The sequence below is a fragment of the Oculina patagonica genome, chromosome 6, assembly GCF_052425735.1.
Source record: "Oculina patagonica isolate OP01 chromosome 6, crgOcupat, whole genome shotgun sequence".
Lineage (NCBI taxonomy): Eukaryota > Metazoa > Cnidaria > Anthozoa > Scleractinia > Oculinidae > Oculina > Oculina patagonica.
Window position 1 is genome coordinate 3,466,063 of NC_135763.1, and position 26,206 is coordinate 3,492,268.

At 39.0% G+C, this 26,206-nt stretch overlaps 1 protein-coding gene and 1 long non-coding RNA gene across 4 annotated transcripts; one reads left to right on the forward strand and one right to left on the reverse strand.

Moving 5' to 3' along the window:
* Nucleotides 1–14: 14 nt before the first annotated feature.
* On the forward strand, nucleotides 15–15,912 carry LOC144658933 (uncharacterized). Its single transcript, XM_078519441.1, has 14 exons — nucleotides 15–508; nucleotides 2,477–2,623; nucleotides 3,793–3,963; nucleotides 5,372–5,501; nucleotides 6,113–6,386; nucleotides 6,528–6,570; nucleotides 7,071–7,291; nucleotides 8,022–8,061; nucleotides 8,781–8,919; nucleotides 9,621–9,739; nucleotides 9,937–10,105; nucleotides 10,752–11,848; nucleotides 14,466–14,597; nucleotides 15,118–15,912. Exons 1-14 carry the CDS (start codon nucleotides 155–157, stop codon nucleotides 15,355–15,357), a joined length of 3,276 nt encoding a protein of 1,091 aa, XP_078375567.1. The 5' UTR covers nucleotides 15–154; the 3' UTR covers nucleotides 15,358–15,912.
* Nucleotides 15,913–18,787: 2,875 nt separating this feature from the next.
* LOC144658424 (uncharacterized) lies at nucleotides 18,788–25,697 on the reverse strand. Of its 3 annotated transcripts, none has more exons than XR_013571715.1 (6): nucleotides 25,683–25,697; nucleotides 25,396–25,475; nucleotides 21,139–21,240; nucleotides 19,728–20,601; nucleotides 19,348–19,475; nucleotides 18,788–18,924 (listed from the first exon to the last, which is right to left on the reverse strand). It is a non-coding gene; the product is annotated as an uncharacterized LOC144658424 (long non-coding RNA). The 3 variants fall into 3 exon arrangements; XR_013571713.1 differs by having other exon boundaries at nucleotides 21,139–22,479; XR_013571714.1 differs by lacking the exon at nucleotides 25,683–25,697 and having other exon boundaries at nucleotides 25,396–25,581.
* Nucleotides 25,698–26,206: the final 509 nt, after the last annotated feature.

Here is a 26,206-nt window from a genome sequence, read left to right on the forward strand (position 1 = left end):
TGCTTTTGCGTCGCTCTGAAAACAACTTATCAGTAGATTTGAGCAATGCCGCCTTTTTGAACGATTTCTGTGGTCTTCCGTTAGTCGCTTAAAACCCGCAGATGATCCAATTTGTGTTTCTCGTGATGTACAGAACGTTTGAGCGCGATAGGAGATGAGTAGCTCCGTAGAAGATTGGCTTCGATCGCTCGGCTTCATTCACTACACCCAGGCTTTTCTCGATAATGGCTACGATGAACTCGAAATCTGCAAGGAAATTGGAAAGGAGGACTTGGATGCGATCGGTGTTAAGAATTTTAAGGACAGGACAGATATTCTAAATGCTGTGGATCGCTTAAAACTTGGAGGAACCTTAGTTTATTTTGAACTTGAAGGGGATGACAGCAGCGAACCGCTACAAGCTCAGCCCGAGCGGGACACATACCCCCCCGTTTCGCTGAAAATGATGTTGCTCGATAAACTTGAAGAAGACAAAATCGATTTAACGACTGCTCCATATTCTCATCCGGTAAGTATTTATAACATTTAGCATGTTTTTCTATGAGACAATACATCGTTTTTCAATCTATTTGAAGAATGTTTTAGTCATCGTAAAAAATAGTGCTGAAGCATTGATGTCCGCGTTCGCGTCTTTATACAACACCCACGATTAGGTATTGGCTAATACACAAGTGAAAGGTTCAATAAATTCTCACGTACCTTTGATTGTTAGCTCAGAGTGAGACGTTAAAAATTTCCTTAGTTAACAAGTTTTTTTTCTGCATGTTTTCTATTGCGAGAAACAACGCGAACTTGATATTTGTGGGAAATAGACTTATTGTGACTTGCGTGTTTGATTCGAAACTGCATGTGGAGTGTTTGACTATTTTTTTAATTCCGGAAACCACAGTAATGTATTGATGAATGTTCCTCTTTGGCGAAAAAGTTGTTTTAATTATTTGCAATTTCCTTAAACTATTAGTGAGTGTACATGTGCTTGCAAAGCATTTGGTATATTGCTGTTTTATTGATGTAGAACAAGGCATGGCTTAGAAATAAAGACAGTCTGTTTGCTGTCATCACAAAGGCATAATAATTATAACCCCGGGTTATTTTAATTTACATAAACAATAATTTCCTATGCCGGCTTATTAGACCCAAGTCAACTTTTGAAGTCTGAATTTAACCTTGTTAATTGGTGACCACACAAAATAATAAATTGTTGTTAAATTCCTGGTGTGATCAAATTTTCCCTCGTATTGTTGTTAAGTTTATCATCTAAAAGCTTTATAATGTTGCCAGAAGGCTTCTTTCCACACAAATTGCACTTTCCTCACAAGCCCCATAAAGTTTTCGTTATGTAAATTACTGTATGTAGGTCTGGTATTGACTTCATTTTTACATGTACAGTGTATGATATAGTGAAGGTATGATTTTTGACATTATATCTGTGTTGGAACACTGAAATATTAGCTGTAATGAAATATCAGCTTTGGACTATTTTAATCTGAACGACAGTGAATTTTAGCTATAAATGATAAACTAACCGAGGAAGTTATTTCTGCAGAAAGGATTTCAGATATCTTAAGTTTATCTCTCTCTGTAAGCCCCAGTGTTTTGCAAACAAAAAGTAACATCGACCAGATTAGTACAAAGTAGACATGTAACATAAGAGGAATTGTTTACTTTGCCTTCAGTTGGTAATTTAAGAATAAGGTTTCCAAGATTGCCCAAAATTAAATCCGCATTCCCCCACCTTCCACAGACTCCAGGGGTTTCATGATAACATTTTGAGCAAAAGGGCAAGCAGTGCCTATATAATTACAACTAAAAGGCAGCACATCCATTCAATTTGCCAAATACTGCTCTGGGATATTGACATTTCTTGTCTTTTTTCAAAGCCAAACTTAAGGACCTTCTTTATTCTGACTCTCAATTCCTGTTACTGATCTGTTTAAAATTATCTTCATTTGATATTGGAGAGACAAGTAAAAAGTGTTGGCCGCTGTGAATAATGAAAACCCTTGTTGTGTGGCTCAGCTTGGCATGGCTCCCAGTTGTGTGTGAGAAAGGTTTTTTTGTAATGGTGTCGAACCATGCTTATCCAAACCTAAATTTTCCATGATTATCCAGATTGAGTTCTCTGTGGCCCTGAATAAGGTTCCTTATTCCTTGTTCCTAATATCTCACTACACTTTGAGAGAACAACAGAAATTACAACCAGTAGGAACAATGCCTGTAGTCCCAAAAGCAACAGAAGACTAGTAGAATTACAAGCCTACAAGAGCTGCTACACTGCTGTCCCTTTTAATAGGGCAATCTTTGCTTGCATTATCGTTTAAATCCATGAATTCACGCGATAGAAGTGAGCAGTTATTACGACTAGAAAGAGACTGCAATATTTACAAATGTAGCTATTGTGACAAGTTTTAAAGGAAAGAAATATCTAAGATCTGTCATGATTTAATTTTATTTTGATCGTTATTTTTTACCCCAGGATGGTTCTGAAGGATCTTTAGATACATTGGTGACTATATATGCCGATAAGTTTTACACCTATGAGGACCATGTCCTGACAGCATTGCAAAGTTTACGACAGCGACAAGTGGAAAAGGAAGGGGCATTTGATGACTCCTTAACACAGGTAAAGAGCATTTATATTAATTATAATTATTTTAATTATATGTACATAAATGGTCTACCTTATTGTTACTTATTTCGCGGGCACTAATTCGCGAAAATGGAACAGGAATATTTCGCGAGTCTAATTTTCGCGATTGGCCAAAAATACGTAATTAGCATAAAAAATACAATAGAAATCGGTTAGAATTAATTTTCGCGGGCAATTCGCGATTTTTTGAAATCGCGAAAATCGCGAAAATTAAGTCCCGCGAAAATAAGTAACAATAAGGTAATAATTTATGATGAAAGTGCAGCAGTAGAATAGAAATTAATGCTACGTATGTTCTGTAGTCTATAAAGAAAAGTATCTAAAAATGAAGTTTCCAAATGATGCTGTTGACAGCTGCCTACCTTTATATCACTATTCAGATAAATAAATGCCTATCATATCTTAAATTTGTGTATTAATATCCAGTGTCTAACTATCAGACCACTGAGCATGTAATTTTTTAAGTTAGCTTATTTACTTCTTATTAACTGAGTGCAAGGGTCATACTGAGAGAATACACGTATTACCTAAGGTCTTTCTGGTATGGATCGGAAAGAAAGGGGCGGAGATGCTCATTGGAAATTTTGAAAAGAACCCCTGAAAGAGACCAATCTGGGTGTGGCTAAAGCTTTTTGGCCTCTAAAAGATGCCAACTGATACTAAAAATAGAATTTATATTTGTATATTTCTTCGCGAGCAACCCTAAACAAGATCACGACGGTTAAAAAATATTGGCATTTTGGCCGGAACACCTTACGTGAGACCAAAAATCCAAATTTGACCCCCCTGAGCCCCTATTATTCTCAAGTCCCCCCTGAGAATAATAAGTTTAATACAGTATAATTTATTATGGTTCGCTATTGGCCAATCACAGTGTATGTTTTATCTTAGCAGGTTAATTGTAATTTGTTTCTTATATATTATTGTATATCGTAGGTTTTTTAATGTGTATCTTAGATTTTTTAATATTTGTAAATAGGAGGGCCACGAGTTTGTTAGCTTTTTAGCTATTAAGTGCTACCCTCTATAAATAAAGACGTTACTTACTTACTTACTTACTAGGTTCTAATCATATAATAATTATTGTTTTAAATTTAGTTTATTTGTTAAATGCTGATTTATACCTTGCTTAATTTTGTTAGGTTCCAGTTCCTCATGCCCCAGAGAGAGCTCGTTCAACAAGGCACTCATCAAAATACAAGTCTCGCAGCTCAGAGGACAGAGATGATGACGAGGGACGTGAAGCTGTCTCTGAAGATGAATTTCTACATAAATCTGTTTCTTCAGAAGACCAAACTAGTCCAACAAGGCTTGTAAGTACTAAAATTGAATGACACTAATTGGTACCTGCCAACTTTTTCTGGGTCAAAGGCGTGAGATTTTTATCCTGAGAGTGCCAGGATTTTCAAAGACGATACGACCATTTCCGAAGTTTTCCGAAGACGTCCAAAGTATTTCGAAGATGTTCGGAACATATCTCGATCCGACTGCCTGGACGTGTTTTGCTGAACACAACCTCGTTCCCAATGCTTTTCTTGTCAAAAATCTGAGATTTCTTTCCTCACATTGGTTTGAGTTAAAATATTTTTGGAAAGTGTGTCGGTTATGGTTCGTAAGCGTGAGTTGGTGTGAGATCGAAGTTTTTAACTTGCAGGCGTGAGACTCGCGCCTAAGGCGTGAGAGTTGGCAGGTATACTACATGTAATTGGTTTTTTGCCCATTTTTGAAAGTGCTCAAAAAATAATTATTATGGAATTTTGGCATGTCAACTTCCTTTTACATGAGAAACATTGTTAGGAAGTTTTTTTCACTGGTTTGTGCTTTGTTTTGGAGAAATAAAGTTTGCAAAAAAACTCAGAATTTCGAAGTGGCTTTCTTTTCAGTGTTTGTTCTTTTAGTGAAGACAAAAGACTGAAATGACAGCCGCTTCTGTTGTCTTCTGTCAGCATAAATTTTATTGATCGCTGGTTAAACTTCATGCTCGTGCAAAACGTCATTTCAAACTGCGAGTGTTTTCACTTCTGAAGTCGCGTATCTCATGCAAACAGTGGTAAAGGTTTTTGGGTTAACACAAAGTGGATTAAGTACAGCCCTTGCACCGTCTCACATGAATAGCTACCCTTCTTGAGAACAGCAGAACAAACAACAGGAACAATTCTCCTAGCCCCCAAAACAGTAGCAACCGCTGCACTAGAGGACCAGTACAGATGTAGGATTACAAGCTTACAAGAGCTGCTACACTACAGCACACAATAACTTCAACATGCCCAAAGAGGCAACCTGGAAAACCTGATATTTTCTTAGCATGTCGTCTGTAAAGTTCATAGACACTATACTCTAGAAAAATGTTATCTGTTAACTGTTAGTAATACTCGTGTATCTGCTTGGCAGGGTTTTAGCTAGGATTTACAAAATGGGAGTTCAAAATTTTTATTAGGCCTAACTTCGTCCTTATAGGAGGGCCTGAAGAGCATGCAAGGTGTTTTTCTGCAGTTATGAGTGCAAAGGCATCTAAAGATTTCCAAATTTGCTGAAAAAACCTCTGTACACAGTGTATTCATATTAATTTTCTCTGAAAAGTGGCCATCCATAGGACTCCTGGACTCCCACCTGGCTAAAAGCCTGCTGTTTGGTGAAGTTTTTTTTTTTTTTTTTTTTGGTGAAGTTGGCATTTCCATGTACCTGACATCATATCCTTGTCATATTTCTGTTGTGTCATAGGGTATGAACCCAGCTGACTACTTGGATGTTGACAGTCCAGCCCAGCGTGGCAAGAAGTCCAAAAAGCGACGAAAGGTAGAACGAAACACCAAACTATCTAGGAGTTTAGATTCCCTGAAAGAGTTACATGGTAAGTAAAAAAGTAGTCCTTGATTTGGCCAGCAACATACAATTCCTCTATCAGTCATGGTGGAATCGTATGTTGCTGAAAAGCATCGGCTACTTTACTTTAATTCGCTCAGAGTTGTTGTTTTTTTTCTTCCTAAACTGAAATAATTTTAAAGAGATTCTTTCAAACAGTTGGTTACTTTAATCAAACCAACTACATTGTACCTACAGCACATACTTCAAATTTTATTGAAAGCCAGCATCCATATTGTAGAGTCTTTCTTTCCTTTCTTCCCAGATGTTTAATCCATTTTGGGCTTTGCTCTTATTAGTTAAATATTATATAGTAGAAAGAAAGGAAAAGCAGTTGGAAAGAAATCGTGGAGAAATACCGGAGAAAAGCTAACCCCCCCCCCCCCAAAAAAAAAAAAAAAAGGAAAAGTGACAAAAATAACTTCTCACATTCAAAACAACCATTCTCACATCCTTTTCACTTTTTTCTTGTGCCCCCATACATTTAAAGTTCTAGTGTATCCTTAGTCTAATGATAATACACCTGAAGCTCAAGTGCTACCTGGTTAGGCTAATTAACATCTTCAGGGACTGATATTTCACATTTGATTTCCCCTCCAGTCAATGTGGAACCAAAGCCAAGAGACAGGGAGCCATCCTCCTTAAAATCCAGACCATTTAGATTCAAATGGTTGCATGGCAGCAAGAAGAAGAACCACAGTAGTGAGATTAAAAAGCAACCACTGGAGAAGAAACCATCAAATCCTAGCAACAAGCAGGATTACGACATGCTGGCCTCGGCTATTAAAATGGGCGAGGAAGATCGCATGGCGCTGATGATCATGGTTAAACAAGGGGAACTTACTGTAGAAGAAGCCGTTGAACAGTTAAAAAGGTTAGGAGTTAAAATGGCTGAACCCTTCTGCATAATATTTTCAATCCTGTTGTTTCAAAATTGTTTGTTGACTGTCTGCCCAATTTACTGACTGGTGTATTTGATTGTTGATATAAAACAAAATTGATGTGTAATTTACAGATATGAAGAGGACTGCAAAAAAGATGATTGTTTAAAACCCAAAGTAAGTGCTTTAAATCATTTACACCTTACCGGTACTAAGAAAATAAGTCCATTTCTTATGTATCCAAGGGAAATGATAACTGTTTAAAAAAATCAGGGAGTTTGAGAAATCAGGTGTAAAGTTGCAGTGTTGAACCAATATAATAAGGGAAACCCCTTTTTTATTCGAGTTTTTGGAAGGTTCAAGAAATTTGAAAAATACTGAATACAATTTGATTGCTAAAATAAAGTAATTAGAGGAAAAAATTCCAGATTAATGATTTCCTTGGTTTTAGAAATTTGGTCTGTTGTGTGGAGTGTTCATTACTACATTGTAGGATTTAATGAATTTCTAATGTGATTATTGAAACATTGATGAAATCTGAGGTGTTAAGCTGTATCTTAACATGCAATTTGTGATCAGAATTATCTGTGTTAACTTGCACTTTGTATTTGGAATTTTATCTTACTTTGTTTAGTTTTAAATGTGATTGTTTTTTTCCCTTTTTTTCATCACTGCAGGGTGACTTTTCCAATCACGATGATGAAAAAAGCGGGAATAAACCAAAATTAAAACGTGGAATTTTTGGAAAGAGCACAAAGAGAAAGTCTAACAGTCGACCATCATCTGAGTTTATTGCAAGTGAAATGACAACCATGAGTGAAGAAGATAGGATCAACTTGATGAGAAATGTTAAGGCTGGAGAAATGAGTGTAGATCAAGCTCTCAAGCGGTTTATCAGGTACAAAATTAATTTCACTTGTAAAAATGACTATTTACTAATAACAAAGCATAGCTTTAGGTATCAGTATGTATACCTCAATTTCATGCAAAAATGAAAATAATTATTCTCTTTTTTTAAAACTTGTTAGGAAATTTTGTGGTCTTTCTTTTGCAATCGAAAAGAAAAGCTTTTTTCTGTTTCTGAGATAGAGGTAAAGAAAAGATTTTGAATTTGAAATTCCTGCAACTGAGCATTGACAAGTTACTGTCATCGCTTATTTAATTCAATGGCAAACGTCACATGAGTCCCGCGTTTCACAACTTTTTCATGCAATCAGGCATCAATTTTCCGGTTGTCTTTAGTATTTTCAATAGTTTCTAGGTTTTAGTATTTTATTCTGCGTTTCTACGGCTAAATTCTTGATATCTTCATGGAAACACAAAATGTTGTTTCTGTTTGAAACGGCCAAAGAATAATCAGTCATTTACCGCTTTATGGGCTGCCGAATTAGTCGCGATCGAGATTTTTAAAGCCTCACCACAAAAATGTGTTAATGTGAGGTGGTCAAATAATGAGGAAAACTGACCCTGTTAGAATATGACTGTGCTGTTCAGTAGCTTTCATTTGAATTGTAGGTTGTACACTAAAGATTCATCCAAAGATCTTCATCTTCAGCAACACCTACATGTACTACAGCCTGGTAAACAAAATAATAACTGTTTTTTTTTCTTGTTTGTTTTTTACTTAGCTATGAAGAGAAACACAAGAAATCTGATTCAGATGATACGGTAAGATTTAATTAACACCAGTAGTTTTGAGACACTGCACCAATCTCTGTATACAAAGCTTTGTCACCTGTAAAGAATTTTTTCAGTCCAGTCTCAGGCTTTGTTTGAGAAATGTCTTATTTTGGCAAGCTACCTATACCGCAGGATTATTGTTATTTATAAAATGTTCGAGAAATTGCGCATGCCATGATTGGTCAATTGAACTTCATTATAATTCCATAAAGCATGCGGCTTACCACACGCGCTTGAGCACGCATAATTTCTTTAACATTTTATAAAAGAAATAGAAAACTTTCTCCTCTTGCATTGTTGCATTATATAAGCACTTGGGAATTTTTAAGAACACTCGAGAAGTGCGAGAAGCACTTCCCTCGTGTTCTTAAAAATTCCCACGTGCTTATATAACTCAACCCTGCACTCAGGTGCGTTTTTTATTTCACTAGTATGGAAGACAGACAAAAAGGACTTCCTGACTATTATACTGTGTATGGGCATCATGTGAACTTGTTGAATTCCGGTAATAAGAATGAATATCAGCAATGAAGACTTACCTGTGTGCAGGGATATTAAAATAATAATAGATATAGCCTCATTCTCCTGCATTTTCCTCCATTGCAAGCTGGTTCCAGTTCAATCAAAGAGTAAATGGACATGTACACAGATCGCAGAAATCATAATGTCTTTACTATATTATATTTCTGTCTCTTTTTCACAATCAGCCTGTTAGAGAGTCACCCAGGTTGCCAAAGAGTGCTGGATTTTCCCGTATCAGTATCAAGAGAGTGTCTGGTGTCCTTTCATCATCCTTTAGGCTGCCTAGTACTGTTAATAATGAACCAAACGCCGTATTTTACACTGGTAAGTCAGACAAATCTTCCACATGCATGAATTCCTCAGTCAATAAGATTCAATTTTCAGCGATGGTGTTTATTTAATATTTACACATCGTAATATTTCTGAAGTGCTTTTTTGTTAAAACTGGTCCAATGGATTACTTTATTATTTTTTTTAACTCAAAATGTTATCAACTAAAAACTAAATAGGGGTTTTACTTATTAGAACGCGTAGGGGAGGGGGTACTCCCTAAAGCGATTTTCCCAAAATTAAAAAAAAAAATTTTTAATATAATTATTATATAGCTAATATGGAAATAAACTTTCAGTAAATAGAACAAAGTCAGAAAGGATAATTGAAAGTGAATTGCAAATGTTAGAAAGTAGGTCCTCGTCAGGGAAATCAGTCATACATGTATTCTCCAGGATACCTGTGACCCTTGCTCTCTCCCAACCCTTCTTAATTGTTGCCTGACCTACTGACGTTGTCATATAGTTGAACAGGGCTACTGTATTTAATTTTGTATTCCTCTGTTGGGCGGGGGTATTAATTTAACGCATATTAAATTTGACTTAGACAAATTTTAGCGAGTACTTAATTTAGCGTTTTTGGCCCAACTCACTATATTCGCTTAGTAGCTGCTAACAATAGTAACCTTAAAGTAACTAACTTTCTTGTCGCTTGTAAGCAATAGAAACTAACCAATTTTCTTTGTGCTGGTACAGGAGAGGATGGTGCAAGTGCTGATGGCAGTGTGAGTTCAGGAGATGAGGTCCTGGGAGCTGACTCTTCCCCAGCCCCTTCTCCCAAGAGACTTTTGGCAAGCATTCAAGGCTTAAACAAGGTAAATGCCAAGAGTGATGAATAAAATATTTCACTTTTTTTATTTTGAGTGATCTGGCAGAAGATAAGCCAAGTAGTTTTATTCTTTGTTTCATGATCCCCTGCATCCAATCAGTTTTTGTTAGTTAGGTTTTGCACTTTGGAGCGCATGTGTTATTTAAAGTTGCCTTTAAGTCAAGTCTTTCGTGTTCATTTCAGTCTCAGCACAGCTCCTCTAGCAGTGTGGACAGCATGGAGAAAGTGGAGGAGAGACTGGCACCTAGCAATAACCCTCCGCACAGGCAGCCCAACTTTTTGTCAGAAATGAAAGTAGTGCTAGGAAAACAGGGTCAACCTGTTGATAACAAGACTGGAGAGGGAGGAGAAGGTACAGCTATGCGGGATGTTTTGATTCATGTTAGAGCAGTTTTCAATTGAGTGTCGTAAAACCAAAACCAAAGTAATCACTCTAGTCAATCACAAAGAACACAGACAATCCAGTGAGCCAATCAAAACTCGAAGCAAATACATGTAATATAGATGTAGATAGGCAAATACATGTAGCCAGCACGAAGCGCAGGAAAACGTGCACAAGCGCGTCACAATTGGTTTTGGTTTTACTTCTGATTGGCTGAGAAAGTGGCGCGATGGTTTTAAACCAATCACAAAGCCTTAGCATTGTAATGCAAACCCAATGCAAACGCGAATTACTTTTGACACTCAATTGAAAACCGCTCTATCAACAGAAAACACTTTTTATTACAATAACTTTAACAAAGGCAGGTTTGAGCACTGGCCTAGGTGGTTGCATTGTGGTCTCAGGCAGGACATTTTTCTTTCACTTTTACATTCATATGTTTATTTAGTCATGCATTTTATGTATTTACAAGTTTATAGAATCAAGATTTTTCCTAATAATTTGTCACTAGCAAATTTTTTATTTTCTTATTCCGTGGCATACCGCAAGTCCCAGGAATATGATGGCAAGTTACTTTATTTGTTGTAACATGGCTTCTGTTGAACTTTCTCTTCAGATGTGTTGCACCCAGTCCAAAAGCCGATTAGCGACACGTCAAACAAGCACGAGAAGCCCCGTCCACCCCTCCCTGACAGAAAAGCATCACAACCTTTGATGGAGACACAGAAAGTTGTTCCTCCTCCTAATCCTGCAGCTTCCCCCAAAAGGGCCCCTCCTGATATTCCATCTAGACATGGGTCCACAGTGGGGGTACCTCATAGGCTTCCACCTCCTATACCTGTACGACCAGGTCCCAAGAATACTGACGACCAGAGAAAGCCTCAAGTGAAGGCTTTGACAGATGAAACTGAATCGAACGATTTTGAAGTGGATGTGACAACAAATCAAAGTATTGATGATCAGGCTTACCTTGAACCTGTTGAAATAACAAGTGCGGTGGTAAAAAGGCCAAGGAACAAACCGCCACCTTTACCTCCGCGTCCTACTAGTACATCAAGCGTTCACGAGGAATCTGAAACTAGTGACGCGCGCAGTGTAGAGACACAGACAAGTCCTCGGTCTCCTAAATCGACACAGCTCGACAAAGACTCAAAAACAGCAGCTTCCACTGAAGAGGTGTATAAAAAGCCTCCGAACCTTGAAGAGGTGTACAAAAAGCCGCCTCCAAAACCCGACGAGGTGTACAGAAAGCCTCGGAAACCCGAAGAGGTGTACAAAAAGCCTAACAACTCTGAAGAAGTGTATAAAAAGCCTCCAAAACCCGAAGCGATTGATAAACCGCAGCTTAAACCCAAACCCAAGCCAAGACCACCCCCCAAAAGGACTCTAACTCCAGATAAACTGGATGAGCCGTACACAGAGGTACCCCCACCCCGCCCCGTGCGGGGGTCCACGGGGGGTACAAGGACTCGTGGTGAATCTAGCAACAACGGGTCGGAAACAAACATGAACAGAGAAGAAAGCAAACCCGTCAATGTGAAAAGAACTGAACCGAGAGTTTCACAGAATGAAGTAGAAAAAGGTTCGAACCTTAAGCAAGCTCCAGTCCCTGCGCCACGAATCAAACGAGCCTCGCACTCGTTAGGGGAAATGGTTGAAAGAAAGCTTCATATAGAGAACATCGATTTGACTCGGGAACCTTACTCAGATAGCGTAAGTTGGAAACTTTTATTATGCATAAGAGTTTAATACGAAGGAAATTATTGAAATTTTGTCGTTAGAGAGATTAAGCATGGCGTTTATTTTTTTCCGCGAACGGCAAAAATTTAACTTCTGCCGTCTGCCTTTTGGAGTTCGTACGCGGAAATGAGTAGTTTTGTTTTTGTCGTGAATGTGGGATTTTTTTCCTATTTTTATGAAGATTTATTTTAGAATTCGATAAAAAGGCAACAAAATTGAGAGCAAGCTCGCGTTTGCCATTTGCCGTAGTATAACGTCATCCCTATTCTCTGTATTATTTATTCCTTCTTTCCGCGTGAAGAATTAAGTGGAGGAGGTGTTGAGGTTTTCACAATTATCAAGTTACTAGTTGCACAATTATCAAGTTGAAGTTGTTTAGAATGAACAAAGCTCTGTAGCGAATTTGAAAGCTGACGTTTCGAAGTTCCGATTGTTATCCCCTCGCAAGAGCAAAATATGCAAAGCATGAACATTTTTGCTCCAACAAAAGGCAAACGCTTGAAACGTCCTCTTTTTTCAAATTCTCTACGGTGCTTTGTTTGTCCGCTGAGATGTTCGTTTGTCCGCTGAGATGAACTCGAGCGTCCTCAGGTGCACGAAGAGAATACAAAAACTGTAAGTAAGGGCCTGTTTATATGGATGAGATTTGTCCCTGGTAGGAGGGCTACCCTCTCCCCCGAGCTATCTTTTGCCGAGCGTTTATATGAAAAAGTTGTCCCTGTTGACCGAGCCAAAACTTGGCCCTCTCGGTTTAAAAGACTGGCAAGAGTTGTTTCGAAACATCTATTATGTCTGCCTTTTTTAAATAAGGAAAGCTGAAACATCGAGCACGACCATTTTTGGACAAATTTACCTCCGACTGCGATTTCAATGTATCTGCAATTTTGTTTTGGTCGACTGCAGTATTTGCGCATGCTCTGTATCTGTCAACTTGTCCCTGGTAGGCGAGGCGAAAATAACCAAACTGTTTATATGGAAAAAAGTTGGCTCGCTCCTCAGGGTCACCCTACCTTCAAAGCGAGTGACCCTCCACCCAGGGTAGGGTCACCCTGCCCGCCCCCCCCCCCCCCGAGCTGTAAAGGGACTTGCGGGGGAATTGAGAGTAACCACTACGAGAATGAACTGTAAACACAACTTTATATACACTTTAACTGTAAACGAGGAGATGCAGACTCGACAAGAACTCAAGAAGAAGGAAGACTCGCGTTCGCTCGACTGTTGCCCGCTCCATGTGCTATGTCACGTGACTAATGTTTATCAGTCCCATAATTCCACTACAGAGCCAACTTTGCAATTTCTCATATAAACAGTTCGCAGCTATTTATAAAGAAACGTATGAAAAGCTCTCTCGCCCGGGGTGGCTCGGTATGGAGGGTAACCCTCCTACCAGGGACAACTCTCCTCCATATAAACAGGCCCTAAGTAGTAAGTATTTGCCCGCCGAGGCAGCACAAATAGTTTCGCCTAAACCAGATCGTCCTTTATTTTAACTTACCAAGACGTCTAACATAAGTGCGAAACCATCGTATTCGAGAGGTCCTAATTTGGGCCCTGGCCGAGGTCATCGAGTTCTGTTGTGTCCTTGGGCAAAGATAGCGCAGTGGAGAGCAGGGATCGCTCCCCACCAGTGTGGCCCGGGTTCGATTCCTGGACCCGTCGTCATATGTGGGTTGAGTTTGTTGTTGGTTCTCGTCCTTGCTCCGAGGGTTTTTCTCCAGGCTCACCGGTTGTACTCCCTCCACCAAAACCAACACTTCTAAATTCCAATTCGATCGGGAATCCGAGGGCCACAGGTTTGTCAGTTGCAAGACTGTTACGTGCAACCCTCGCAAAAAAAAAAAAAAAACTCGATTAATTTTTTGTTAAGAAGTATAAATAGATACTGGAGAGATGCAGTATTACTGATAAGGTTTGCTCTTTAACAAATAAAAAAGCCTTGGCCTTGCTTTGTTCTGTTATAAAGCACGCAAGGAAGTGACGAGAGCACGAAAGAAGTGTAGGGTGAACACGAGCCGCAGGCGTGTTTCTCCCTACTTCTTGAGTGCTATCCACACTTCCTTGAGTGCTTTATAACAGAACAAAGCACGGCCAACCACGGCAGAATTTACAGTGTTTGTATAGGAATCCGACGGCAAATAATTTTTTTCAAAAATTGATTTCTGGAGAACTTATGAATCGCAACGTTAAGATACTAGGCAAAAGCTTTTATTCAACAAGGTTGAAGTATGTTGCTGGGCTAGAAAGCATTCATTTACGTTTTTGATTTTCCATATATTTGTCTATAATTTTCCCCCCGAACCGTGTCAATTTGCAGAAAAAATATAGAAATACAGAAAATGTATAGCAAATTTAAAAGATAACTGGAGGCTTTTCAGCACAGCCACATCCGTCAAATCTGGAGAATACAATCCTAACCTTAGTATCCTAACTTTACGATTCATAAGTTAATCAGAATTTGATTTTTGAAAAAAAAAATGCCACCGGATTTCCATACAAACATTGTAAATTGTGACGGCGTTGCCTACTCGTCAAGATGGCGTCGAAATCCGTGATTAGGCCTATTGGTAAGAGTTTTTTTGTGTGTGTTTAGGATGGTTGCTGGGGTGTACCAATAAACCTTGTGGATCGATACGCTGAAGAACTTCACCGATCACATGAAGAACTTGCTGTTATTTTGGAGAGAATTAGAGTTAGGAAGCTGAAGGAGGCTGGCCAGCAATTTGTAAGTGTTCGGACTACATCATACATTTGTTGTTTCAAGAGCTTTTCAATAGACCAATTGCGATATTTTAAAATTCAGCCTAAAACAATAGACATCACTACGAGGCTCTGGGGAATAAAGCCCACAAGCCCATAGTTTATATTTAGTCCCCGGAGCCTCGTCCTGCGATCTATGCTTTAGGCTGAATTTTAATATATCGAAATGGGGCTATTGTGATTGCAGACTGTTAGTTTCTGTTAATAGGCCGGTAACACTGGCATTTTAGTTGTAGCTCGAATTTTTAAAAGCTACAGTTGTGTTCCTACTTTAAAACATGAAAAGTGAAGCACGATTTTTGAATAAATTTTGTTGCCCCCGCTACATGTCCCGTCAGTGTGAATAACACATGATTTTGTCGCTGCGACATGACCCTCCGTCATGTCCCCACGTGTGCGGGCACCTTTAAGGCTAGTTTTTACCCAGTGTCTCGCTCGCTGTTAACAAGACTGTAAATTATATTTGCTGAATATTTTTTCTGCAGGTTCAGTGTAAAGTGTCAGAGTTAGATTTCACAAGAGATACGCCAGGGAACCTGGGAAGTCTCGAGGAGTGGCTGACGTCACTAGGGCTGCCCATGTACGTCAAGAGCTTAACTGAGGTGGAATATGACAACATGGAGGACATGCCTTATATGGAGGAAAGACACTTCCAGTATGCGGGCATATCGGACCCCAGGCACATGAGGCGCCTTTTGGAGTCAGTTGAGGAGATGCCCAGGTGACAAGGAATAAGGCACCTTAGTATTCGCCCGGCTCTACGCGATTGTGTTCCTTGGGAGTCCTTATGGTAAATGGAGCCGTTTGGGTAACAGGCTTTGTGTTACAAAAAAAAAAGACACTGCAAGTCGGGTTAGGAGAGTAGAATAGTGCCGAAGACGATCGATGCTGCAGCTGAAAATTTTAAGCAAATTCTAATATCGAGAGTGTTTTACACGAATATTGCAATTAAGATAATAAAATCTATGTAATTTCATTAAATTTGTATATAGACAATTGTAAATTCGACTCCGAGCAGCCGCCTCTTGTTAGGTAGTCAAGCAATGCGAGCGAAGCCAAAGACAGTGAATAGAGCAAGAAAGCTGTAATTTTAATTAAATGTTTACTGTTGGTTAAACAATAAATTCACTCGTAGAGTATTAGCAGACTCGGACCCAGAGCTCTTTCTCGGCAAGAAATCGAGGGTCTGGGATCGAAAATGACATTGTTCCTAGACGAGAATGTTTCTTTTCCTTGCATGCCTGTTGTGAATTTTTCTATTAAACGTCGGTTTACGTTAAGTGACTGATACATCATCACTATTCTGTTTGTAAGAGAGATTTAAGTCACTCGTGAAACACTATCTTATGGTCGGTGTCTATTACACAGAAAAAAAAAAAACAGAAGAAAAACGAAGACTTAGCAGGGGCGGATTCAGAAAATGCCGAAAGAGGGGGCTGAAGAAATTGTGTTTTATCTGTTCCACTTTCAACCTAGTTAGTTTTGGGGGGTGGAACGTTTGTGTTTTTTGACACTTACGGCCTGTTGGCTTTAATATCATAACGTGCATATTTACCTTACATCTCTAAGAGAACTGTTTACATGATTCCGGAATGACTTTCATTCCGAAACGAGTTCATTTCATCCCCATATATTTCTCTGTATCTGTTTACATGATACCGAGACGAAAGTCAAGTCATTCCGGTTTTCATCCCGGAATGAAATTTTCGTTCTGGTATGACATTTCATTCTAGTATCATGTAAACACAAAACGAATTTCGTTCCCAGATGAAACCGCATACAGGGGCCACAGTTTGAACTCAGAGCGAAGAAACATTATGGCGTGTCCTGTTTAGCCCAAAGAAGCAGCTCTATGGTCAAATTGTTCGTTAAAATTGCAAATATGAATAACATGTTCGCGCGAAACCTGCGCCATCTTTGTTTTGGATCTCGCGAGAAAGCCACGCACGTGAAAACGCCTTAGGTTGAGCTGGTCGATTCTGTCATGTAAATGCAAAACGAACTTCATACCGGAACGATTTTCGTTCCAGAATGAGTCATTCCGGAATCATGTAAACAGGCCCTGTTGACCGAGATACAAACGATTTTCTTCTCGCACACTGTATCCCCGACGAGAAACACGTCCGGCAGGGATTTTCATCCTGCTATCCGTGCAGTGTCTGTGATTGGCTGTTACTGACATGCAAACATTCAAACCAAATAACAACCAATCAGAAACAGTTATGTCATCAGCGTGAGGGTTTTTTGTTGTCTCAGACGTCTATCTAGCGATACCCCGAGTATCGGGGCTTCCTAAGGGGAGGGGGAGGGTAGGGAAGGAAAGAGGAGAGGAAAAAAACACTGGAATAAAAAACTAATCATAAAAAACTGGAATAAAAGCGTCTGTGTCAGGCTTTTCTTTCCTTTCGCGCTTCTACTCTTTCTCCCTTCCCCTGTAGAAAAGCCTGATACTCAGGCTAATCTAGCGAGGGAAGAATTGACGGAAAGAGTGTTTACTCAGTCTCTAAATTCTCAAGACCTGCTTACTTGGCTTTTATTAATTTATTGAGGAGAATTTGTACGTTGATAGCGATATAATAATGCATTTACAATAAAGAGTACAAATTGAAATTGTTAACATGTTAAATTTCCTAAAATTGTAATTTCACTAGCTAAAGTTAAAATTTCTGACTCTAGGAAAAGCAAGTGAGCTCCCAAACAAACGGCAAACCGCTGTAACTTTAAAGACACGAAAAATTTCATCGTTGACAGCAATGTGTTTTATTTAACATAGGATTTCCCAAACGCAAAACACCGCGCCCATGAGAGATCAATGTCTGGATCTCGCCGAAGTTCAAATGGTGAAACATAAAACTTTTTATGGCTCACAAAATGAAATTTCTCAAATAAACGCCCCCGGCGTTTATTTCAAACTTGGCTTCGTGAACCCGGCGTTTATTTGAAGCCGGCGTTTAATCGGGGCCCGGCGTTAATTAACGGACTGCAATTTTCTGCCAAATTTTCAGACTGATTTATTGTTACCGATCTTCGAGACCAAGGGGCAGTTTGTCAAGGGGGACGATTTTTCTCTTCGTTCTGCCCCGAAAAAGTGTCCCTGGGTATCCAAAGGTGATTATTTCCCAAAGGTGCACTATTACGGATTGGATAGTTTATGTTTCAATCGAGATTTGTGACAAACAGAATATATTTACTTGTTAGCTTGACCTCAAATAAACGCCGGGACCTCGAACAAACGCCCCCGGCGTTTATTTAAAAACTAGCAATTTTGACCCGGCGTTTATACGAGGCCGGCGTTTAATCGGGGTCCGGCGTTTAATCGAGAAAATACGGTACTTATGTTCGAACTTGTGAGCGTTGTCAAGTTTATAGACTAACCGTTTTCGAGGAACAAGGGATCCCTTCGGCTCTCGGAAAGTCCTCATTGTATTGAGGTAACACATTTTTGTATCAACAGCTTTATCTTTTTTCCATAAAGAAGGTCGTAAACTGTTAGCGTGTACTTAAAAGTAGAAAACATTTTCCATGTTTCAAAAAATTTACAGGGGATTAACAGGGGAATCTCGGGAAATCTCAATCGAAGAGTCCGGGATAAAGGTTTTGTAAAGCTAATCTTGTTTATGCAAGTAAGTGTTTTTCTTTCACATCATAACTCGATTGTCACTTAGTTGTTTTGTTAATTTGAAACGAATTTGACGGAAGGGGGAGGGGGGGGGGGGGGAGATTCTATAAATGACACTGGCAGAAATCCTAGCCCTGCGTTTTAGGGGTTGAAAATTATGTTTTAGGGTGTTACTCTCCATATTTTCACAGATGCTTTGTATCTCTTGTGGTTATTCTCAGTGCAAACAGCAACTAAACCTGCCTACTTTCAAGGAATGGTATCATTGCTTAGGACATGGTTATCGGCTGGCTAGTGTCAGTTATCTGACTAATTAATAAAACAGCCAATAATGGTACTTTTTAGGGTTTTAAAAAATTAAATGGCCCCTCCGACTGGTACCGAAGGAGTTTTTTCAGAATTCCGGCGAGCACCCCAATCACGTTTCGGTACAGCTGTATGGGAGTCTACCCTCCTCTCCCCCCACGAGATACAATTTGTTTTAGTAAAAGGAGAATAAAGCTTAAAAATTAGAGGAAAGCAGACCAACACAAGCGTTTCCATTTATACCCTTGTTTTATTGACACCATATCAGTGTTGTTATCCCAGCAGTTACAATTATCATCTACGACTTGTTTTGGCAGCAGTCTTTGATCTGTGTCCTGATTGCTTGCTTGCAAAGCTGTCGATCTTTCTGTGAAGAACAAAATCAGGTCGTATCGTGACTCTCTGGAGTTATTAATGAATATATAGTATTTATTATTTATAATTAATTAATTTATTATTAATTAATAAATAAAATCTGAAGGAAAGGGAACTCCAAAAACTAATTCTCCTTCCTGATCGACTGGTCATTTCTTTTTACGCTACTTAGGAGAAATTGAAAGAACATCGAACACACTGACTTGCGCGCGTGACAGTTACTCGACAATCAATAACAAGGGATTCGCAACAATGTTCTGGGGAAATTGGCCTCTGTAAGGAAGCTAAGTTCAGCTAAGTTTTTCACTATCGGATGAATATTTAGCTAGATAGGATGAAGTATTCTTTTAATGGAAACTGCTAGCAACTATCTTTATTCTGGTTATTTTACTGTTTTTAAAGAAAGCAGACTTACCGATCACAGATTTCTAGTTTCCTAGCAAACACCACAGGTTTTAGGACAATTCATGATTGTTGCGTACGGGTTGGTATGGCAGTGTTCAGTCAGGTCAGAGCAGTACCATACGTGGTCCTTACAGGGATCTATATAAAAATTAAACAAATCAAACTAAGACGTACTAGTAAACAGAGAGGGAAGAACGCTGCTTTTAAGGGAGGCTGAACTTCACGGGCTTGTTCGCCGACCTGTATTCTACACAATCGCAAGCAAAACCTTTCATAGCATTCCAATTTAATCCTCAGGTGAAACTTAGCCAAAGTCTACTTTTTACGCCTCAAGTGACAGTATATAGAATTGAATGTGAAAAGGGTAGATTATATATAGTCTTTGCTTACCGCAATCGACTTCACAGGCTTTCGGGCATGTTGTTAACATGGCATACGGGTTGTTGTGACATTCATGATTGCTTGCCCAGTCCTCGCAATCTGGATGCTTATCATAGCATCCACCTAGTAAAGAATAAATCGTTCGCATCAGTGATATTAATGGTTTCGTTTGTAATCTTCACGTCTTTAAAACCAAAATTCTTAACTCTAACCTGTGGATATACAGCACAGTGTATGACCACAAGGAAACTAAGAATTCCAAATGACTGCTACAACACTAAACCTGTTAATTCAGTCAGATTTTTTTCTTTTCCCAGCCGTGGTGCAGTTTAAAAATATTTAAAGTGAGTCTCTCAACTTCATTCTGAACTTATGGCATTGTAAATGCACAAACAGATAATACTGGGCTATTAGCAATAATTTTTTTGTAGTTATCTCTAGATTTGTTGCGGTCGAGAATAATAATAACTCCAAGATAAAGTTAAAGAAAAGTTGAGTATTAAAATAATTTTTCTTGTTCCTCTTCTAATTAATCCTTTTTGTAAAGCCACCAAGTTTATAGGAATCCATACCTGCACCTGTAAAAACAAACAAAAAAATAAAATAAGCGACAATGAAAATGGAATTCCTAATCTGGATCTTCTCAAAATTTTAATGATTAACTTATACTTTTCAACAACTAAATGTTATCGTTTTTGTTTTCTTTGCTAGTGGACGCGAGCGTAGGTGCGCGCGAGTGCGTGTGCGTGTTGGTGTGCATGTGCGTGTGCGCGCGAGTGTGAGAGTGCGTGTGTGAACGCGCGTGCGTGTGTTTTGGTATACTTACAATATCCAATTCCGCAGACCAGCACCAACAGCAAAATTCCGCACTTGAAAGACATGACTGTCAAATGGAAAAAATAAGAGACAGAAACACAAGATTAGTTTCAGTAAGCTGTTGACGGTAAAGAGCTGAGATTCAATGGAAGGCTCTTTAACAAGCGGAGGAAATTCTTTTAGCGAGAAGCTCTCAAGGAAGAGAAAGGAGGGGTAAAGCAAAGAAGAGGAACACAACCAGGACAAAATGTTGTCGAAGGTCTTTTACCTACTTGCATGATACTTGAGCCGTTACCTTATATGAAAAGAGATCGAGACTGAAGGTACGTCACCCACATCAACAATCGAGAACTGAGATCTAGGTACTGCGACTTACTTTGTCTTAACATTTCAGATATTGCAAAACATAAGCTGTTAGAAACTCGGTCATTTGGGTATTTTGTACTTTGTAGAATGCGTCTATATAAAGGAATAAAGCTTCGTCCATCCTCATGTTTGGTATTGGTTTATGCTCTAAGAGGTACTACATCACGCAGTCGTTATATCTTATAAACATAATAAAAACGCAATTACTTTCTGCAATGCACTTTTCGTGATCACTTACTTCTTTGATGAAACTCTTCGGCGACAAGTCAGACCTCCGTTACTTGTTGGTTCTCTGTTGAGAATGAAATTTGATCTTTGGCGTTCTCTCTTTTAAGGGGTCCTAATTAGAAAAATAAAACTGACAGTTTACAGTTGTCAGTTCACAGCTAACAAATGACAAAAGCGGTCACTAAGCATAGCTTTCTGAAGAGCCTAAAATAGGACATGCCTAGTGACGTTTCTCTATTAATGAGCAGAACTTTTCACCGCTAGAATATTGCTTAGAAACAGCGCATGCCTAGTGGCGTTTCTCGATCACTGAGCAAAGCTTGTTTGCGCGGAATATTGCATAAAAACAGCGCAAGCTTAGCGGCGTTTCTCTCTTATTGAGCAGAACTCTCCACCGCTAGAATATTGCATAGAAACAGCGCATGCCTAGTGGCGTTTCTCGATCACTGAGCAAAGCTTGTTTGCGCCGAATATTGCATAAAAACAGCGCAAGCTTAGCGGCGTTTCTCTCTTATTGAGCAGAACTCTCCACCGCTAGAATATTGCATAGAAACAGCGCATGCCTAGTGGCGTTTCTCTCTTATTGAGCAGAACTTTCCACCGCTAGAATATTGCTTAGAAACAGCGAATGCCTAGTAGCGTTTCTCTATTAATGAGCAGAACTTCCCACCGCTAGAATATTGCTTAGAAACAGCGCATGCCTAGTGGCGTTTCTCTCTTATTGAGCAGAACTTTCCACCGCTAGAATATTGCTTAGAAACAGCGAATGCCTTGTGGCGTTTCTCTCTTGTTGAGCAGAACTTTCCACCGCTAGAATATTGCTTAGAAACAGCGCATGCCTAGTGGCGTTTCTCTCTTGTTGAGCAGAACTTTCCACCGCTAGAATATTGCTTAGAAACAGCGCATGCCTAGTGGCGTTTCTCTCTTGTTGAGCAGAACTTCCCACCGCTAGAATATTGCTTAGAAACAGCGAATGCCTAGTAGCGTTTCTCTATTAATGAGCAGAACTTCCCACCGCTAGAATATTGCTTAGAAACAGCGCATGCCTAGTGGCGTTTCTCTATTAATTAGCAGAGATTTCAAGTGGCAGAATATTGATAGAAACAACACAACTTAGCGGCGTTTCTCTCTTATTGAGCAGAACTTTTCATCGCTAGAATATAGTGGCGTTTCTCTATCTTTAAGCAGAGCTTGCTAGCGCAGAATATTGCATAGACACAGGACAAGCTTAGCGGCGTTTCTTTTTTTATTGAGCAGAGCTTAATAGCGCCAGAATATTGCATAAGAACAGCGCATGCCTAGTGGCGAGAGTTTTCTAAATTAATATTTTCTTGAATTAAAATCAGGGGAGCTGAAAGACAAAAAAAAAATAATTATCAGATAAATGTTAACGAAATCAAAAACTATATACACAGGAAGAGTTTAATGACTAACAACTATTTCCACATTTCCGATTTCGCAACTTTACGTTCATTTTGTTTTTCATTTAATTTAACAGTAGGGGAACCAAGCACATTTACATAAAATATTTCGATATTTCAGTTCACGATACCTAGGATTAAACGTAAATTACAAGGAAGAAAAAACATGCACAAAATACTAGAAATTCTGAAAAGCAGCAGCAACGAGAAATTAACACAAAACTAAAGCCGGGCAGTCGACAGTTGATCAGTTGATCGTGCGATCACTGAGCGGAGCTCGCTAGCGCCAGAATAAAAGTACTTTTAAAAAATGCATGCCTAGCGGCGTTTCTCTATAAAAGGGAGAATTCAGTGTTTAAATTAAATTCTCTTTAGAAATTAAAAACACAGTGGAGCTAAGCCTGCGTGGCCGGCGTTCAAAGGGGAAGGAGAAGGGGAGTTCGAGCGCGAAGCGCGAGGTGCGAGGAGAGAGCGCGAAGCGCGATCGGGGAAGGGGGAGAAGGTCCGATCGCGCTTCGCGCTCTCTCCTCGCACCTCACGCTCGAACTCCCCTTCTCCTTCCCCTTTGAACGCCGGCCACGCAGGCTAAGTGGAGCTCAAAAACTAGAAACTACTACTTATCAGATAAATGTAACCACACGTAAAATTGTACAGGAGCAACCATTTTTAAAACGAACTTTACGTTTGAGATTCGAAACAACGAGGAATAATCACATTAAAATTGCTAAAAGTCGACAAAATACATGCAAATGTGCTCACTCACGTGCGATAACTGAGCAGAGCTTACTTGCTCTAGAATAAAATTGCCTAGAAACAGAGTATGCCCAGTGGCGTTTCTCTTTTAGTATGGAAGGGAGAATTCAGTCTTTAAATAAAAATTGTGGAGTTGAAAAACTAGAAATAACTACATCCCAGATAAATGTTAGCGAAACCTAAAGCTATAGAGAGAGTCAGTAAAGTGTGACAACCATTACCACATTTCTTAACTTTACGTTAATTCGTTCCGTTTTTTTTTTTTAATTAAACAAAGACGACGAAACTTCTCAGTGGGGAGGACAAGCAGATCTGTCTGTTATTGCGTGAAAAAAAAAATCGATATTTTAGTTCACAATGGGTTAGATTAAATTTAAGTTACAAAGAAAAAGCGGGACGGTATGAAAATATTGCTTGCGAAGAATAAAGAAAAGTCAAAGTGAAGTGACCAGAATTATAGGCGTCCGAGAATTAGGCAGAGATATTGTACCTGTCTACAAAGCTATCTGCATGAATATTCGAAACTGCCAATTCATAATTATTTTCTTGTTTTCCTCAAACAGTAAAACTGTTTCGAAACGTACGTTAATTGGTTACGTGAAACAAATACTCTTATAAATCAAAACCTGCCTTGGCTTTGAGAGTTCGTAGTAGAGTAGATATATAATTTAAAATTTAGAATTAATCATGGCATTGATTTTAACCAATATTTTACCGATAGCTCGTGCACACTCCGGCAAAAAAAGCATGTATGAAACCGGCGACTGAAAAGATATAATAAGACCTTAAATTCAGGATTGCTGAAATATCGAAAATGGAATTCGAAATTAAATGCCTTTGTGACTATACACAAAGAGCCATGATGCGGTTCCAACTTGTTGTGAACAATGGCAGACTTCGAATCAGTGTGTGGTTGAAATTGGCAAGAACAATTGATCGTTTGTCTATCTTTTTATCCATTAAACAACGTTATCAGGCGATAATTACTGATGATTTGTGTTAGTTTAAGAACCATCTTCATTTTAAGCCATCTTTTAGCAGTGTTTCGACCCATGATGAACGGGTAGTAGTTATTTGCACTCAGCGATATTCCATTGTGTCCAAAGCTCATGTATTCTTCAATACGAAGTTTGCTCTTAGAAACTCTTTTGTTTTTCGTATTTTAAATTATCCCGTCTGGGAAAAAATGAAAACTGAGAAATTGAAAATGGAAAATAAGAACGAAATTGCTGCAAGACGTTTGCTGTATGTAAGTGCTATTCTTTGCCATTTCAAATTTATGAAGCACGATTTTTTATTAGTCACAAAGAGCATTTAATTAAAGAGCTTTAATTTCAACAACGCTGCAAAGAGAAACGGAATAACCAAAAGTGGATACTAATTTAATGTGATAACTGTTATCAGCTTGCCTATATTTTGCACACTACATACGAAGCTATTATGTATTAATATTCGTAGCCTTCTCGGCGGTAAAACGACAAGCCTAACCGCCCACTCACTCAAATTGAAGCCAAAGCACGTCAAGGTGGCATGTACTAAAACCCGAAACAACGAAACGAAACCACCAAAACGAAACGACCAAAACGAACGAAACCACTGAAACGAGCGAAACAAAACCGCCGAAACAACCGAAACAGCCGAAACAAGCGAAACGAAACTAAGTCACCAAAACAAACAAAACCCATTACAATAATTGAGAGCTAACCGTAAACAGGCTAACCGGAGTGCATAGTAGGCTAACCTAAGTGAAAAGTAGGCAAACTGGAGTGTGTAGTAGGCTAACAGGAGTGTATAGTAGGCTAACCAGAGCGAATAGTAGGCTAACCGGAGTGTATAGTAGCCTAAACTGAGTGTATAGTACGGTAGGTGGCGAAATATTGAAGTTCTGCTTGTTTCGGTAATTTTGTTTCGTTTCGCTCGTTTCGACCGTTTCGGTTGTTTCGGCGGTTTCGTTTCGCTCGTTTCGGCGGTTTCGGTGGTTTCGTTTCGTTGTTTCGGGTTTTAGTACATGCCCGTCAAGGTTCGGTAAACTTTTATAAAAAATCAATAAGCACTCACTTGAAAGTCCACACGAGATTAAAAACGTTACGTACCTGAGATAATTTGACTTTTCTTTTCAACCAGAGTGCTCGTAATATTTGCTTTTCCGTAGTTTTGCCTGACCCTTGTATAGCTAGTGAAAATATGTGTATAATTTTACAAACGGGCTTTCGACGCAAAAATAAGCCCTTCGATTCTGTCTGTTCGTGATACAAACTACATGAATTGATTAAAAAAGGAAAGCAAAGAAAGGCCCTTTTTTAGCGCTGATTTTGTCTATGTAGCACGAGATAACACAGATCGAAACTTCACTTGGCTCTGAGAGTTTTACTAACCGTACCCAGAGGAAGAACGCTTCAGTCGCGGTACGGTGCGAATTGAAACGAAAGCCCTCCTAGAATCCGCCACGATCTCCAGGTTACGAAACGAGTGTAACGGCTGTGAATAATCATTTTGCACGGGACCAAATAAAATAAGAATTTGCGATGCAACGCAACAAAAAGGCAATCGATGATAATAATATAAAGAGAGTAGCGTTGTAATTTAATTCGTGTTCAGGGTTAAGGACAAAATAACGTTTTATTGACTAAACAGCAAAAAGCTATTCCTTAATGGCTGAAACATTTTTCAATAAATGTGACCGCATTTAAAAAAAAAACTTGGAAAGCGTAGTTAAAATTGGGGAATAACCATCGCTTAAGCTATATTTATGGTTTATTTGTACAAACCACATTATCGAGATGATATGTTATGTGACAATGATACGATGTATAATAAATAATTTGTGTTCCCTTAACGTTCTTAATTATAATGATGACGCGTGTTGTGGCTATACACGCTCAGTGATATTCCATTGTGTGCAGT

What these genes read in the sequence shown, in the direction of transcription:
- LOC144658933 (XM_078519441.1), top strand. Translation starts at nt 155, where the DNA reads ATGAGTAGCTCCGTAGAAGATTGGCTTCGATCGCTCGGCTTCATTCAC. An exon ending in TTCCCTGAAAGAGTTACATG is followed by an intron (nt 5,502 to 6,112) that starts GTAAGTAAAAAA and finishes TTTCCCCTCCAG; the next exon opens with TCAATGTGGAACCAAAGCCA. An exon ending in GGGAACCTTACTCAGATAGC is followed by an intron (nt 11,849 to 14,465) that starts GTAAGTTGGAAA and finishes GTGTGTGTTTAG; the next exon opens with GATGGTTGCTGGGGTGTACC.